Genomic DNA, 17,948 nt, shown 5'->3' on the forward strand with positions numbered 1-17,948 from the left:
TAAAAAGTACGCAACTAGCTGGAAATGAGTATTCGAATCTAAAAAGTTGGTAATATATTCATTTTGTTGTAATGTCTAGATCATAGAGTAGGCATTCCAATAATATGAACTAACATGCATGGAAGCATCATCACTGTCAATTTTATTGGATTTTTCATCATAGGGGCTGGCTGATCTTGTCTGATAAGAAGCAAAGTTGCATTATTATGTGTTTTTTTTTTATTAAAAAAAAAAAGAAATAAGAAAATTGGCGGCCCGTGAGTTATTGTTCGAAGCGTACAAATAAATGGACCATACGTTAAATGTTTTTATAGAACGAAACAAAAAGCTTCAATTCCAAGGCATCTCTATTTTGGTATAGCGGGTTGTCCAAAAACTGCGTGCACCGTTTTTCCACTATGATAATTTGTATCGTCATTTGAAAATATGAGTTTTCCCTTTTCAATCTCTCAAAATTAACTTAGGGAATTGGGAAAACTATTAAAATTTAAAAAGTTCAAATTTAAAGAACATTTTTTTTTGTTTTTTTTAATCTAAAAAACCCATTTGTCAAAAAAAAAAAAAGAGAGAGAGAGAATCAAAATAAAAATAAAACTAAATATCAGAATTAGATAGTGTACAATAAATAATTTATTCTAATTCTAATTTATTAGCATAATCACTTTTGGAGAATCAAAATCGCCATATGACCAGTTTTTGGATTTCAATTAAGTTAAGAAAAAGTTAACGCAGAATCTGAGTTTAAAACTACACAAAACTTATTTTTTTAATTCATAATCCAATAATCTCTTCTTTTTTCTTTTTTTTTTTAATGATCGGCTACTTAGAGAATCTTGGAGAATCCCCTTCATCTTTTCATTCGTCCCCACCATTTTCTTTATCATGTAATACGTCCCACCAAGAACTAAAGAACCACAATTTTTTATGTATGGCTAAGCCAATTATTTCCTCGTACATTTTCACATTCTTTATGCTTTTGCAATTAATCTTATCACGAAATGAACATATTAATCAACTCAAAGTCACAACTCCTCCATTGCCAATTCTCCCCTTACCTTCGTACTCCCAATTGAAATGGCAACAAAGAGAGATCATAATGTTCCATCATTTCGGTGTCAATACCTTCAATGATTCAGAATGGGGCACTGGGAACGAAAGCCCGGCTATTTTCAACCCGACGGGACTCGACACCAACCAATGGGCGGACGCTGCGGCCAAGGCCGGAGTCTCCCTCGTGATACTCACAGCCAAGCATCATGATGGGTTTTGCTTGTGGCCTTCAAGGTACACTGATCATTCTGTCATCAGAAGCCCTTGGAAACATGGGCGTGGAGATGTGGTTCGAGAGTTCGTCGATGCAATGAAGGCTCGAAATGTTGATTCGGGATTGTATCTGTCGCCGTGGGATCGACATGATTCAAGATATGGACATGCTAAGAAGTACAATGAATATTACTTGGCTCAATTGCAAGAACTTCTTAAGAGGTACGTATATTATTATACTTTGTATGTAGGTTTAATTTCTTAGAGGACTATGAATTAATTAATTAATTAATTAATTAATCACTCCAAATTTGAGTGATCAAAAGTTGAAAATAACATAATAAATCTAATAAATCAAGTTCATTTTCTTCCTATTCATAGATCTCAAAAAGGTTTAAATTAAATATTAGTATCAAGAAATTGTTCTATAAAATAAGGCGCACACACACACATTTTATATTTATGTTTAAATATATTTAAGCTTTTATTAGGTTTTCGACAATTTATAATTTTGATATATTTTTATATAATTTCCTATATAAGTACATACAAGCATATTTACCACAAAAATTTATGAACTAGAGATTTGAGCTATCAATATAAAAACTTATAATTTTTCACAAACTAACTTTTTTAATTCAAAAACTAATAAAGGAGTGATATTTACGCTCCAAATTTGTCAATCATACTTCATCCTACATTTTTAATTCATGAGGTGACATGNAAATAAATTAAAATTTAAATGAAATTTTGACATAATTTCTGTACTTTTTAGTAATTCTAAAAATATTTGTGATGAATTTTATAAAAATAAAATAAAATTGTCTATTAATTCTACATCTTTAAATCAATAGCACGTGATTTTTAATGGACATGTATCATCCGCCTAGATATATAAAATTATATCAAATATTATTTGAAACAAGAGATCAAAACCGAATAATATTAGTTATAGTTTAAAAAAAGAGCAGGTCTCTCGTGAGACAGTCTCACGAATCTTTATCTGTGAGACGGGTCAACCCTACCGATATTCACAATAAAAAATAATATTCTTAGCATAAAAAGTAATACTTTTTCATGGATGACCCAAATAAGAGATCTGTCTCATAGAATACAACTCGTGAAACCATCTCACACAAGTTTTTACCTTAAAAAAATGCAGTTCATGTAACATAAAAAAAAAACTTTAATTTTTGCAGATATGGAAGTGTTAAAGAGATATGGTTTGATGGAGCAAAGGGTCCAAATGCCCCAAACATGACTTACTACTTCAATGATTGGTTTTCAATGGTGAAGGAATTGCAAAGTACAATCAACATATTCTCCGACGCCGGACCAGATGTCCGGTGGGTCGGGGACGAGAAAGGGTTCGCCGGTAGCACTTGTTGGTCCACCATCAATCGGACCTCTCTATCAATCGGCAATGCTAGCATTGTTGAGTAAGTAAAGTTAAATTCATTTTATATTATCACTTTTTTAAGTAAAAGTCAACAAATTTTTAGTGTTATAATGTGTGTTAATTGGATTGCTTTAACTTTCATAATCAATTAAAACTTAAGTTTTAAGCCTCAAAGTTCCCACAAGGAAAAATAATTGATGGGTATCTTTTGCAATTTTAATGCTGCAGCTATATCAACAAGGGTGACCCGAAAGGGACGGATTGGCTGCCGGCCGAGTGCGATGTTTCCATCCGAACAGGTTGGTTTTGGCACAAGTCACAGTCACCAAAAAAGCTAAGTGAACTCCTTGAGATTTACTACAATTCCGTGGGCCGAAACTGCGTGTTACTCCTCAATGTGCCACCAAACTCAACCGGACTAATACCCGAGTCCGATGTGCGAAGATTGAAGCAATTCAGACGAGCCATCGACACTATCTTTTCCTCGAACTTGGCCTTAAAATGTTCGGCCCATGCAAGTAGCCAGCGCGGAGGCGAAAGTAGTGATTATAAGCCTGAAAACGTGCTCGATGATGACCATCTGTGGACATATTGGGCTCCGAGTGAAAGGGAGAGAAGGGGTCAGTGGATCCAGTTTAGGGCGAAAACGGGGAAGATCAAGTTTAATGTAGTTAGGATTCAAGAAGCCATTGGACTAGGCCAAAGGATCAAGAAACACGAGATCTACGTCGACGACGGTGAGATGGTTGCGAAGGGAACCACGGTAGGATACAAGAAGCTGCATAGATTGGAGAAGGGTGCCGTTGAAGCATTTAGTGTGAGGATCAAGATTGTTAAAGCAAAGGGGGTGCCTTTGATTTCGTCTTTCGGGTTGCATTTCGATCCATTTTGGAACCCTCTAGGGGAAGTGGATTCATAAATAATTCACCAAGTTGGCATTCTTGTGGTGTTATTAGTTCATATGAATTTTCTCACGATCTATCTTTAAAATTTGTTCAAATTAAAATATATAAATTTATATTATATCGTTAGTCTTACTTATATTTGTAATTAATTATCTGGTTATCCCTCTGTTTTTGCCAACTTTTATGAGATGATTTTGTCTAATTCTGTTAACCTACTTTTACACCATCTCCCATCTAACAGATGACTTCTCCTTAGAAACAGGGAGTCTTTTTTACATCTAAAAATGATGATGGAAATATATGAAAAAAGTTGCATCAAACAAGCATATATTTTCTTCTAGACAGTTGATACTTGTTCACCAAATGCCATGATATTCCACAACAACATTTCATGATAAACTATGAATAGAAACCAGTGTTTTCATGAAATATATTTCATATGCAGATAAAAGCATCCACAGTCGACAATTAACGACTTCCTACTCACAAACTTATGCATCGATTGTCCTTGAACGGGCACGTAGATGGAGCCCTCCATCGATCTGCAGCGTTAGCATGGTTCTGTACTTTACCGGTTTCGTTTCATCAACTAAATTGAACACGAAGGCGCTCAGCAATACCGATGCAAAAATTTTCATCTGCCTGTAAGCAAATTCTTTTCCCAGACAGATCCTTGGCCCCGCCTGTATAAGATAACTTGGCTTTCGTGAACCAATCAATATGCATTAAGATCGGTCAAAACAGAATCGAACCAAAGAACAAGCTTACCTGAAAAGCTGTGAATTTAAAAGAGCTTTCATGCTGAAAAACTCCATTTTCATCGAGCCATCTCTCAGGAAGGAAAACCTCAGCATCGTCACCCCACAAAGATTTCATCCTTCCCATAGCGTAAGGTACATATGAAATCAAGTTTCCTTTCTTGATACTGAATCCATCTGGTAAAGTATCATCCGAAAAACACATCTTTCCATCCTATAAATGAAACCATGTTGTAAGAAACCTATAGATACGCCTATACGCAATCTTAAACAGAAATCGAAAATCGATTGTTACTGCTGGCACTGCAGGATATAGTCTGAGAGTTTCACTGAGAGCAGCATGGAGGAACTGCATCTTATCTAGTGCTTCTTCCGTAATACTCTTCGTTATTTCATCGATACTCGAATTTTGTTTAAGATTTGCTGCCTCCTGCACTTCTTTTACTATCTTTTCTTTTACTAGCGGGTGTTTGCACATCATGTAAAAAAACCATGAAAGAGTACTAGCTGTCGTGTCTTTTCCGGCAATTATAAAACTTAGTATTATGTCCTTCAGGTACTTGGGATCTGTTTCATTCATTTCAAGAAACCTCGACAAAATATCTCCTCTATTCACCTGTAATCCAAAAATATATATTCTTACCATCATTAATCAATTGGAAAGGATTCAATAATATTTTTAGTTAACTCACTTGAAGGTCGTCTTTGGGCTTGTTCATTTGTTCAGTCTTGCTTTGTATGACCTTGTAAACAAATGCATCCACGATTTTCATACATCTCTTCAATGTGGCTTCTGAGCCAACGTTAAGGAACTTTTTGATTGGCCACGACATGTCCACATAACGGTAACACGTCATTTCACTTGCTTCATCAAATGCCTTGGAAAATTGGGTACCTTCATCTGTTCCACGCATGCTGTCTAGATCCACACCGAGCACAACCTTGAAAACCGAGTCTAACGCACCTTTCATGAACAAATCCTGAAAATGTCCAATGAAAATTATTCATTTCCTGTTAAATAAGGTACTAGGAATGATTCTTTTATAGTTTGTTTATATCAAGAAATGATTAATACTTGGATTTCTATCATCTTATTCGAGGTCGCAGCTTCAGACACTATCTTAGCAAGTTTAGCTGCATTTGTCTTAAACACGCCGCTGCTAAAATCCCTCAAGTTTCTCGTGGAAAATTCATAACTCGACATTTTTCTTTGGTGGCGCCACCTTTCACCATCAACTGTAAAGATCCCGTCCCCTAGAAGACCTTCCAAGATGTCGTGGTGAAACGACCCCTGATAAATTCAAATTTTTGGGACATTATAGAAGGTGAGAATTGAGAAAACCTTGGTAGTAAAACCAATACAAAATCAAGAGCACAAAAATACAAGTTTCCTACGTCACATTTAATATATGTATGAGGATATAAGGATAGATGATACCACCACCCTGTACAAGATCATCAGACTATATTTTTATCAAATCCAATTCAGATAGTAATATCCACAAAGCTGAGTGCCGGAAAGCTCAGACTCCTACTTTCCTGAAACCAATGCCTTACTAAAGCCAAGCTTACTGAATAGAAGCCAACAGAAAATTCCCTAAACTCGAACTCGAAAATGGAATTCGAAGAAAAGGGGATTGCTCTCATATGATACATTTTAGGGGACCTAGTATGGAGCTGAAGTGGAGGTCTCTTGTGGTCTTATTCTTATTGTGCGCCTTGTGAGCACGTTTGGATCTGCAAAGGCAATCACTCGACTACTCCCTGATCCAAACCCAGAAAGGACCTGAGGGAACTGCGGCATGGGGGATGTCCGCATCTTGTTGCTAGGCTCATTCATCAGAAACTGGAAAGGTCTAACTCTTCAGTGTTTGAGGAGTACATCTTATGCTATGTGAGAGATCATAGAGTAAATATTCTCGTACACCAGTTATGGTAACCTTTGTTTTTCCAAATTGACTAAATGTAAATTAAAAGTTTATAGTTGCAAATTCTTTGTCTCTGTCTCAATCCAAGTTTGATTTCAAATATTCAAGAACATGATTTAGCAATCTAAATTTGAATAACCATCCATATTTCTATCACTCTTCGTGTCAGATGTGGAATGAAAATTGATAATCTATGAGAAATATTTATCCTAGCTACATTGGAAACCTTAACACTAACAGTAAGATCACTTTCACACTTCGTCTTCTTTTTTTTTTTTTTTGAAGATAGTTTCACATTTCTTTCATATGACTAAAAGTAAACCAAAAGAGATTGACGCATTATAAGCACTCTTCACAACCAAGAAACATGTTTTTGACATTCAATGATGAAGCAAACCTAACCATAATGATTTTTTCACTTATATTTCACATATTTTTACAGGATGTAGCACAAGTAAACTATAGTGGATGACAACCAAGCAATTCAAATCTTTTAAATCATATGACAACCCGAAATTTTTCGACAAGTCCCCTAGCAAAACAATTGTTCTTTACCAAACTCCTAATAATTGCACAACTTGCAACAAAAGACAATCGAAGAGATGCATTGGCTCAAAAACTTTTTTTAACATTTTTTTATGACATAGACTATCTTTCGGTGCGCACCTCGTAAACTTCGAAGCTCATGGAGTAGCTTATAAACAATGCTAGTTAGGTAAACCGCAATATACAAGACCAGTGTAATGGAAATAGATCCCACTATTGACCTCCCAAGATTATTGACCAAGCGCTCACGGCTCACCTCCTCCACCAAATCGAAAACTATTTGAAGACGGCTGAGAAACTCATTATTATTGAATAAAGCTTGCGTCGAGTAATGTACAGGAACGACAAAGCGACTACTCGCATTTTCTAAACCATAAAACATCCCAGACTACATATTTTGATCCTCTTCTACACAGCCAATTGTCGTCACAATACCAAGAAAATAATTGAATGCCCCGAAAAAGAATCTGGAATACTCCAAAAGTAAACAGAGTGCGAGGAGAAATTAATTACCTTTCCATAGTTGGCAAAATTTGTTTTGAGAAAGTACTCAACAATTGCAGGATCAGAAGTGTAAATTTCAATATTATCCAGATAAACGATTCTGAAAGTCATGTTCTTGCGGGTCAACTCAGTGAGGTAGTCATAAATGTTGTTGAAATTAAACAGCAGATGCAAAATCGTGCCTCCGAATGGATGATACTTTCTCTTATCGTTTCTTGAAAATCTGAAGATAACCCATATCAGAAACACCCCAAAAATTGCAGAAAAAGTTGGGAGAAACATAGGATTCATGTAAGAACTTCGTGCTCCTGAGCATGTATGAACAAAAATTCTCACAACTTTTCCTACTATAACTGACTGAAACTCTGTGTCTGAAATGAAAGGGCGGAAGATGGAGAATGCCGTGTGGGCCTTTGACCGAATAATTTCACAAGTAATCAAGAAATTTGTTGACTCGCCACTCACCAAGTCTACGGACCTCAATTTCCTTGTTCCTTTTCGCCTTTCCACCAAGTGTTCATAGAGACCCACTATTTCCCTGGAAAAAAAGAAAAAGAAAAAAGGATGCAAATTACAATAACAAGAATGATATATGTATTAATAGAATGATGTTGTTAATATTTATTTCATTAATAAAATTATTATATTTTATAAGTTTTGAAGTTGTTAATATTTATTTCATTAATAAAATTATTATATTTTATAAGTNGAATACAACTCGTGAAACCATCTCACACAAGTTTTTACCTTAAAAAAATGCAGTTCATGTAACATAAAAAAAAAACTTTAATTTTTGCAGATATGGAAGTGTTAAAGAGATATGGTTTGATGGAGCAAAGGGTCCAAATGCCCCAAACATGACTTACTACTTCAATGATTGGTTTTCAATGGTGAAGGAATTGCAAAGTACAATCAACATATTCTCCGACGCCGGACCAGATGTCCGGTGGGTCGGGGACGAGAAAGGGTTCGCCGGTAGCACTTGTTGGTCCACCATCAATCGGACCTCTCTATCAATCGGCAATGCTAGCATTGTTGAGTAAGTAAAGTTAAATTCATTTTATATTATCACTTTTTTAAGTAAAAGTCAACAAATTTTTAGTGTTATAATGTGTGTTAATTGGATTGCTTTAACTTTCATAATCAATTAAAACTTAAGTTTTAAGCCTCAAAGTTCCCACAAGGAAAAATAATTGATGGGTATCTTTTGCAATTTTAATGCTGCAGCTATATCAACAAGGGTGACCCGAAAGGGACGGATTGGCTGCCGGCCGAGTGCGATGTTTCCATCCGAACAGGTTGGTTTTGGCACAAGTCACAGTCACCAAAAAAGCTAAGTGAACTCCTTGAGATTTACTACAATTCCGTGGGCCGAAACTGCGTGTTACTCCTCAATGTGCCACCAAACTCAACCGGACTAATACCCGAGTCCGATGTGCGAAGATTGAAGCAATTCAGACGAGCCATCGACACTATCTTTTCCTCGAACTTGGCCTTAAAATGTTCGGCCCATGCAAGTAGCCAGCGCGGAGGCGAAAGTAGTGATTATAAGCCTGAAAACGTGCTCGATGATGACCATCTGTGGACATATTGGGCTCCGAGTGAAAGGGAGAGAAGGGGTCAGTGGATCCAGTTTAGGGCGAAAACGGGGAAGATCAAGTTTAATGTAGTTAGGATTCAAGAAGCCATTGGACTAGGCCAAAGGATCAAGAAACACGAGATCTACGTCGACGACGGTGAGATGGTTGCGAAGGGAACCACGGTAGGATACAAGAAGCTGCATAGATTGGAGAAGGGTGCCGTTGAAGCATTTAGTGTGAGGATCAAGATTGTTAAAGCAAAGGGGGTGCCTTTGATTTCGTCTTTCGGGTTGCATTTCGATCCATTTTGGAACCCTCTAGGGGAAGTGGATTCATAAATAATTCACCAAGTTGGCATTCTTGTGGTGTTATTAGTTCATATGAATTTTCTCACGATCTATCTTTAAAATTTGTTCAAATTAAAATATATAAATTTATATTATATCGTTAGTCTTACTTATATTTGTAATTAATTATCTGGTTATCCCTCTGTTTTTGCCAACTTTTATGAGATGATTTTGTCTAATTCTGTTAACCTACTTTTACACCATCTCCCATCTAACAGATGACTTCTCCTTAGAAACAGGGAGTCTTTTTTACATCTAAAAATGATGATGGAAATATATGAAAAAAGTTGCATCAAACAAGCATATATTTTCTTCTAGACAGTTGATACTTGTTCACCAAATGCCATGATATTCCACAACAACATTTCATGATAAACTATGAATAGAAACCAGTGTTTTCATGAAATATATTTCATATGCAGATAAAAGCATCCACAGTCGACAATTAACGACTTCCTACTCACAAACTTATGCATCGATTGTCCTTGAACGGGCACGTAGATGGAGCCCTCCATCGATCTGCAGCGTTAGCATGGTTCTGTACTTTACCGGTTTCGTTTCATCAACTAAATTGAACACGAAGGCGCTCAGCAATACCGATGCAAAAATTTTCATCTGCCTGTAAGCAAATTCTTTTCCCAGACAGATCCTTGGCCCCGCCTGTATAAGATAACTTGGCTTTCGTGAACCAATCAATATGCATTAAGATCGGTCAAAACAGAATCGAACCAAAGAACAAGCTTACCTGAAAAGCTGTGAATTTAAAAGAGCTTTCATGCTGAAAAACTCCATTTTCATCGAGCCATCTCTCAGGAAGGAAAACCTCAGCATCGTCACCCCACAAAGATTTCATCCTTCCCATAGCGTAAGGTACATATGAAATCAAGTTTCCTTTCTTGATACTGAATCCATCTGGTAAAGTATCATCCGAAAAACACATCTTTCCATCCTATAAATGAAACCATGTTGTAAGAAACCTATAGATACGCCTATACGCAATCTTAAACAGAAATCGAAAATCGATTGTTACTGCTGGCACTGCAGGATATAGTCTGAGAGTTTCACTGAGAGCAGCATGGAGGAACTGCATCTTATCTAGTGCTTCTTCCGTAATACTCTTCGTTATTTCATCGATACTCGAATTTTGTTTAAGATTTGCTGCCTCCTGCACTTCTTTTACTATCTTTTCTTTTACTAGCGGGTGTTTGCACATCATGTAAAAAAACCATGAAAGAGTACTAGCTGTCGTGTCTTTTCCGGCAATTATAAAACTTAGTATTATGTCCTTCAGGTACTTGGGATCTGTTTCATTCATTTCAAGAAACCTCGACAAAATATCTCCTCTATTCACCTGTAATCCAAAAATATATATTCTTACCATCATTAATCAATTGGAAAGGATTCAATAATATTTTTAGTTAACTCACTTGAAGGTCGTCTTTGGGCTTGTTCATTTGTTCAGTCTTGCTTTGTATGACCTTGTAAACAAATGCATCCACGATTTTCATACATCTCTTCAATGTGGCTTCTGAGCCAACGTTAAGGAACTTTTTGATTGGCCACGACATGTCCACATAACGGTAACACGTCATTTCACTTGCTTCATCAAATGCCTTGGAAAATTGGGTACCTTCATCTGTTCCACGCATGCTGTCTAGATCCACACCGAGCACAACCTTGAAAACCGAGTCTAACGCACCTTTCATGAACAAATCCTGAAAATGTCCAATGAAAATTATTCATTTCCTGTTAAATAAGGTACTAGGAATGATTCTTTTATAGTTTGTTTATATCAAGAAATGATTAATACTTGGATTTCTATCATCTTATTCGAGGTCGCAGCTTCAGACACTATCTTAGCAAGTTTAGCTGCATTTGTCTTAAACACGCCGCTGCTAAAATCCCTCAAGTTTCTCGTGGAAAATTCATAACTCGACATTTTTCTTTGGTGGCGCCACCTTTCACCATCAACTGTAAAGATCCCGTCCCCTAGAAGACCTTCCAAGATGTCGTGGTGAAACGACCCCTGATAAATTCAAATTTTTGGGACATTATAGAAGGTGAGAATTGAGAAAACCTTGGTAGTAAAACCAATACAAAATCAAGAGCACAAAAATACAAGTTTCCTACGTCACATTTAATATATGTATGAGGATATAAGGATAGATGATACCACCACCCTGTACAAGATCATCAGACTATATTTTTATCAAATCCAATTCAGATAGTAATATCCACAAAGCTGAGTGCCGGAAAGCTCAGACTCCTACTTTCCTGAAACCAATGCCTTACTAAAGCCAAGCTTACTGAATAGAAGCCAACAGAAAATTCCCTAAACTCGAACTCGAAAATGGAATTCGAAGAAAAGGGGATTGCTCTCATATGATACATTTTAGGGGACCTAGTATGGAGCTGAAGTGGAGGTCTCTTGTGGTCTTATTCTTATTGTGCGCCTTGTGAGCACGTTTGGATCTGCAAAGGCAATCACTCGACTACTCCCTGATCCAAACCCAGAAAGGACCTGAGGGAACTGCGGCATGGGGGATGTCCGCATCTTGTTGCTAGGCTCATTCATCAGAAACTGGAAAGGTCTAACTCTTCAGTGTTTGAGGAGTACATCTTATGCTATGTGAGAGATCATAGAGTAAATATTCTCGTACACCAGTTATGGTAACCTTTGTTTTTCCAAATTGACTAAATGTAAATTAAAAGTTTATAGTTGCAAATTCTTTGTCTCTGTCTCAATCCAAGTTTGATTTCAAATATTCAAGAACATGATTTAGCAATCTAAATTTGAATAACCATCCATATTTCTATCACTCTTCGTGTCAGATGTGGAATGAAAATTGATAATCTATGAGAAATATTTATCCTAGCTACATTGGAAACCTTAACACTAACAGTAAGATCACTTTCACACTTCGTCTTCTTTTTTTTTTTTTTTGAAGATAGTTTCACATTTCTTTCATATGACTAAAAGTAAACCAAAAGAGATTGACGCATTATAAGCACTCTTCACAACCAAGAAACATGTTTTTGACATTCAATGATGAAGCAAACCTAACCATAATGATTTTTTCACTTATATTTCACATATTTTTACAGGATGTAGCACAAGTAAACTATAGTGGATGACAACCAAGCAATTCAAATCTTTTAAATCATATGACAACCCGAAATTTTTCGACAAGTCCCCTAGCAAAACAATTGTTCTTTACCAAACTCCTAATAATTGCACAACTTGCAACAAAAGACAATCGAAGAGATGCATTGGCTCAAAAACTTTTTTTAACATTTTTTTATGACATAGACTATCTTTCGGTGCGCACCTCGTAAACTTCGAAGCTCATGGAGTAGCTTATAAACAATGCTAGTTAGGTAAACCGCAATATACAAGACCAGTGTAATGGAAATAGATCCCACTATTGACCTCCCAAGATTATTGACCAAGCGCTCACGGCTCACCTCCTCCACCAAATCGAAAACTATTTGAAGACGGCTGAGAAACTCATTATTATTGAATAAAGCTTGCGTCGAGTAATGTACAGGAACGACAAAGCGACTACTCGCATTTTCTAAACCATAAAACATCCCAGACTACATATTTTGATCCTCTTCTACACAGCCAATTGTCGTCACAATACCAAGAAAATAATTGAATGCCCCGAAAAAGAATCTGGAATACTCCAAAAGTAAACAGAGTGCGAGGAGAAATTAATTACCTTTCCATAGTTGGCAAAATTTGTTTTGAGAAAGTACTCAACAATTGCAGGATCAGAAGTGTAAATTTCAATATTATCCAGATAAACGATTCTGAAAGTCATGTTCTTGCGGGTCAACTCAGTGAGGTAGTCATAAATGTTGTTGAAATTAAACAGCAGATGCAAAATCGTGCCTCCGAATGGATGATACTTTCTCTTATCGTTTCTTGAAAATCTGAAGATAACCCATATCAGAAACACCCCAAAAATTGCAGAAAAAGTTGGGAGAAACATAGGATTCATGTAAGAACTTCGTGCTCCTGAGCATGTATGAACAAAAATTCTCACAACTTTTCCTACTATAACTGACTGAAACTCTGTGTCTGAAATGAAAGGGCGGAAGATGGAGAATGCCGTGTGGGCCTTTGACCGAATAATTTCACAAGTAATCAAGAAATTTGTTGACTCGCCACTCACCAAGTCTACGGACCTCAATTTCCTTGTTCCTTTTCGCCTTTCCACCAAGTGTTCATAGAGACCCACTATTTCCCTGGAAAAAAAGAAAAAGAAAAAAGGATGCAAATTACAATAACAAGAATGATATATGTATTAATAGAATGATGTTGTTAATATTTATTTCATTAATAAAATTATTATATTTTATAAGTTCTAAAATAAATTTAAGATTAAATGCGTAAATTTTCAAGTTCTAAAAACACATAAAAATTTTAATATTACAAATAGTTTCCAAACTATCTACAAAATTCTATTGTAATGTAAATAAGTTCATTATCAATTACTGTATAATATTTTTAAATAAAATATTCTTGATTTTTTTTTCAATATTTATATATTATCATAAAATCATATGAACCTCTTTTATAATTGTTGAAATTTAAATTTGGATATTTATCAAGCATTAAGCATATTTAACTTTAAACGAGATTGCCAATGAGGTCTCGATCCAATAGTGAAGGTTGAGATCCTGAGACTTATTGGTATCAAGTTCTAGTCATGCTGATTGAAGGTAGTTTTCTTAATTTATTTAGGTAGATTCTTAGTTGTTTCTTTGTATTTATTTTGCTCAAGATAAGCAAGTCTCTGATCAATGCTTAAGTCCCGTCAATAATGCAGACAGTTACATTATATCTTTGTAGTTTAGAATAATATCATACTTGTATTCCAAAAAAAATTTTAAACGAGATTAAATTTCGTTTAAGCAAGTGTTTAGAACACTGGTTTTTTTATATAACACAGCTCAAGAGAACTTAAATATATATAATAAGAATTCGATATTAGATATTATTAAGCTATTAAGATGAGATTTTTACAAAGCTTATAAGCTCTGAAAATTTTATTGTAATTTTTTTAAAAAACAATTTATAAACTATTTTTAAAAAAAAAAAAAAAGTGGGCGAGATCCACATTTATTTTTAAGATCTTATTTGAATGTCTTTGAAATACCAAATTATCCTCTTATATTTTATAACATCTCAAATATATTCTCCTATAACATAATATAAAAATGGAAAAATTGTTTTTCAGTCCGTTATGTTTGTCATTTTGCGATTTTAGTCGTCTGTATAGTCAATTTAAAGTCTTAGTTATGTTTATTTACTTAGGTATGAAACTTAGTTTTCATTTCTTCAAAGAAGATGTTTAAAGTTGAATGAATTGTTTATTCAGATATAAGGAAATACTAGTATTTTCATACAGAGATGTGGCCATCGAATGGTGGATCGATCTCTATTGGGTGTTATTTAGAACTTAGGGTTCGAGCAATGTTCATTTGGGAAAGGATAAGAAGCAGGCAGGCTGCTTTTGAATCCCTTGAATGGTTGCTTGATTTTTATTTTATATGTTAATTTAATTTTTTCATTTATTGTTTTAGAGTATTTGATGATTTGTTATATAGGAATTTATAAAATATTGGCTGGAATAATTTTGTGTCATGTAGAAAAATTTTCCCACCGCTTTGAAAGATCCTAGATTTTTATGTCACATAAACAAATTTCACGAAAACTCGTGTGAGATGGTCTCACGAGTCAATTTTGTGAAATGGATATTCTATATGGGTCACTCATGAAAAAGTATTAATTTTTATGTCAAATATATTAATTTTACGGTAAATATGGACGTGATTCATCCGTCTTACGAATTATCCGTAAGACCGTCTTATGAAAGACCTACTCAACAAATTTTGAAGCCAAATCATCATATTCCTGCAAGTCTGAATTTTTCCAGCCAAAATGGGACCAAAATTGCTAAAAGAAATTAAACATATAAGATTATGACTGCAAATTAATTATATAGCGAACTAACACAAGAGAGAAAACGTAACAAACTTAAAAAAAATTGCAATTTTCCTTATATAAATTGATTAATAGCCAAATATTATTGTTATTATTATAATTATTATTATTTTAAAAATATTTATTATTATTATTTTAAAAAATATTTAATATTATTATTTTCAATATTCTATTATTTTCAATATAAATTATATTCTAATTAAAATAATTATGATTACTGCTAATAATATTTATATTTTAACAACAATAATAATTCATTATCAAAAGTAGAAGATTATTAGCATTATATTATTGTAGCCCCTTTATCGGGGACACCTACCTTTAATGAGCGCATTCATAATTTTAAAAACATAATTAACATGATCAAGATATGAAGTGCAATGTCGATGCAGCCTTGTTTAAAGAACAACGAGCAGTGGGATTTGGAACTGTGGTAAGAGACTCAACGGGAAATTTCATGGTGAGCAAAACCTGTGTGACACGTGGATTGTTTGAAGTTAAAGAGGCCGAAGCACTCGCTCTTCTTGATGCTATTCATTGGACATCCTCTTTGGAACTCCAGGATGTTATTTTTGAAACGGACTCAGAGACGGTGATCAAGGCAATAAGAACAAAGAATGTAGACTACACAGAGTTTGGATCGATCATCTCCGTATGCTACCAAATTCTAGAAGCTCATCCTTCTTTCAAAGTCCAACATGCTAGAAGACAAGCAAATATGGTGACTCACACATTGGCACACACGACAATATCTTTTGCTAATCTTTTTATTACGTATCATCCTCCAGATATTATTTGTAAGTCAATCAACCACGATTGTGGGAACAATGACTGATTAATGGTTATTTTCATTTTAAAAAAAAACATATAAACCAATCATCTGGCGCCTAGCCACTGCTTTGTCTGCCTAGCCTGTCTAATATGAAACATGTCTCGTGAGAATAGGGTTCAAGATAAGAGCAAGGACGTGATCGACCAAATCTCCCGATACATAAGAAAGAGTATAAATATGAATATGTATGAATCTTGAACTGGTTTATCCACTAGAACCTCTTGTTCAGTGTAGATATATCTAAGTTTGAAACACGTTGATTTGTAGATTCAATAGGTGTCTCTCACACTAGATAAGATCTCGACCTGAAATTTCATGGATCACTGTAGCATATTGGTTTGTAGAGTCTGTGAGTGGATCATGTACCTGATCGTCCAAGAAAAAAGGCTCGGAAGCCCAACTAGATCAAAGTTATCCCAAAGGGTAACATACTCAACGTGACATGCAATGCAACATATACATCATGACAATATAAACATGTATCATATGGAAATTAAATATACAACACATAAGAATGAATATAGAGCTGGTCATCTGAGTATATACTTACGTTGTTTGTCATTGTGACGACAAAAATGAAGTCTTTAATATAGTAAATGGTAGTGGAGTATTGGTGATGAGTCAATGGCCGAAAGTGGATGTGACTAATACTTCGACCATTTACTTGGAAATTTTGTTACCATACAATTATGCCTAAAAGATTACTTGGGAAATTTGTTTCCAAACAATTATGTCACTAAGACTTGGACCATTTACTTGGAATTCAAAGGGTGCATGTAGTCGTAAAGTCTAAAAATGATAATTTACTTCATCAGTTCTATAACCAAAGTTGATTATTATATATTACTTCATCATTCGTAATAGTTGAAAAAATAAGTGTGACACCATGATTCTACCAATGTGTATGACAACTTTTGAATTTTTTTTAACTATAGCACAAGAAAAAATCATATGAGAGTCCGAGACACAATCCATTTGAGTTGGTCTGGTTAATGCTAAGATGATGTTTCACTTAGCTTATAAGTTATTTTATAGCTTATAAACTCTCATAATTTTGACAAAAAAATATTCACTTTGTCTTTAATTGAATTTAAAATAAAGTTATATTCTATTTTTTATTGTGATATATATTACTACTTACATTAACTCATAGTATTATATCATTTTTGGTAATTTTGACAATAAAAAATCTCGTACACATTAACATTTTAACTTTTTTAAAATAAGTTCATCAATTCGAGGGGACACTTGTGTTTGATTTGCCATTGGAATGAAACAGAATGGGAATGACACTATTTCTATGTAATGGGTATAGTTATTCCATCAAGTTTAATTGAGCTAGTTATTCCTACTATCCCAATTTTTCCATTTTTACAAATAATAATCATTTTTTAATTTGAAGAATATATGGTGCAAGATTTGAAAAAAATTATTTTTTATGATAAAATTATCTGTATATTGGAGTTCTCATTCATTTTGAAATTTGACGAAAATGACTATGTTTGGTTAAGGGAGGCCAAGTGATCGTTCAAATATATCATTCAAAAAAGTACATTGCGTTTAAACATTTAGACATTTTTTCCATCCTAGATATATGTGGACCCTATAACACCTATATGACAGACTTGAGGATATTTATTCGTGAGACGAGTCAACTCTCTCATATTTAAAATAAAAAACAATACTTTGGCATAAAAATGAATATTTTTTCATGGACGACTCAAATATAATATTTCTCTCACAAAATTGATTCGTGTCTATTATTATTATTATTATTAACATCGTAATAATTAATGTCTAGACTATAACGAGTTTGAAACTATATAACAAGTATTTTTGGACACGAATATAATTTTAAATATCATTTTTAACA

General features: G+C 34.5%; 5 protein-coding genes across 5 annotated transcripts; 3 read left to right on the top strand and 2 right to left on the bottom strand.

The window, feature by feature from the left end:
* The first annotated feature begins 836 nt into the window (after nt 1-836).
* On the top strand, nt 837-3,689 carry LOC140982675 (alpha-L-fucosidase 1-like). The gene is made up of 3 exons (XM_073449316.1): nt 837-1,485; nt 2,463-2,702; nt 2,891-3,689. The coding sequence occupies exons 1-3, from the start codon at nt 929-931 to the stop codon at nt 3,579-3,581; spliced, it is 1,488 nt and encodes a 495-aa protein (XP_073305417.1). The 5' UTR covers nt 837-928; the 3' UTR covers nt 3,582-3,689.
* Nucleotides 3,690-3,881: 192 nt separating this feature from the next.
* Nucleotides 3,882-7,846, bottom strand: LOC140982676 (cytochrome P450 704C1-like). Its single transcript, XM_073449317.1, has 6 exons — nt 7,313-7,846; nt 5,401-5,616; nt 5,018-5,305; nt 4,621-4,941; nt 4,336-4,539; nt 3,882-4,250 (listed from the first exon to the last, which is right to left on the bottom strand). Exons 1-6 carry the CDS (start codon nt 7,592-7,594, stop codon nt 4,059-4,061), a joined length of 1,503 nt encoding a protein of 500 aa, XP_073305418.1. The 5' UTR covers nt 7,595-7,846; the 3' UTR covers nt 3,882-4,058.
* Nucleotides 7,847-8,086: 240 nt separating this feature from the next.
* On the top strand, nt 8,087-9,329 carry LOC140983088 (alpha-L-fucosidase 1-like). The gene is made up of 2 exons (XM_073449991.1): nt 8,087-8,342; nt 8,531-9,329. Exons 1-2 carry the CDS (start codon nt 8,161-8,163, stop codon nt 9,219-9,221), a joined length of 873 nt encoding a protein of 290 aa, XP_073306092.1. The 5' UTR covers nt 8,087-8,160; the 3' UTR covers nt 9,222-9,329.
* Nucleotides 9,330-9,521: 192 nt separating this feature from the next.
* Nucleotides 9,522-13,486, bottom strand: LOC140983087 (cytochrome P450 704C1-like). The gene is made up of 6 exons (XM_073449990.1): nt 12,953-13,486; nt 11,041-11,256; nt 10,658-10,945; nt 10,261-10,581; nt 9,976-10,179; nt 9,522-9,890 (listed from the first exon to the last, which is right to left on the bottom strand). Exons 1-6 carry the CDS (start codon nt 13,232-13,234, stop codon nt 9,699-9,701), a joined length of 1,503 nt encoding a protein of 500 aa, XP_073306091.1. The 5' UTR covers nt 13,235-13,486; the 3' UTR covers nt 9,522-9,698.
* A 2,127-nt stretch (nt 13,487-15,613) lies between these two features.
* On the top strand, nt 15,614-16,078 carry LOC140982928 (uncharacterized). Its single transcript, XM_073449717.1, has one exon. The coding sequence runs from the start codon at nt 15,614-15,616 to the stop codon at nt 16,076-16,078; it is 465 nt and encodes a 154-aa protein (XP_073305818.1).
* Nucleotides 16,079-17,948: the final 1,870 nt, after the last annotated feature.

Source organism: Primulina huaijiensis, chromosome 8, assembly GCF_012295235.1.
Source record: "Primulina huaijiensis isolate GDHJ02 chromosome 8, ASM1229523v2, whole genome shotgun sequence".
NCBI lineage: Eukaryota > Viridiplantae > Streptophyta > Magnoliopsida > Lamiales > Gesneriaceae > Primulina > Primulina huaijiensis.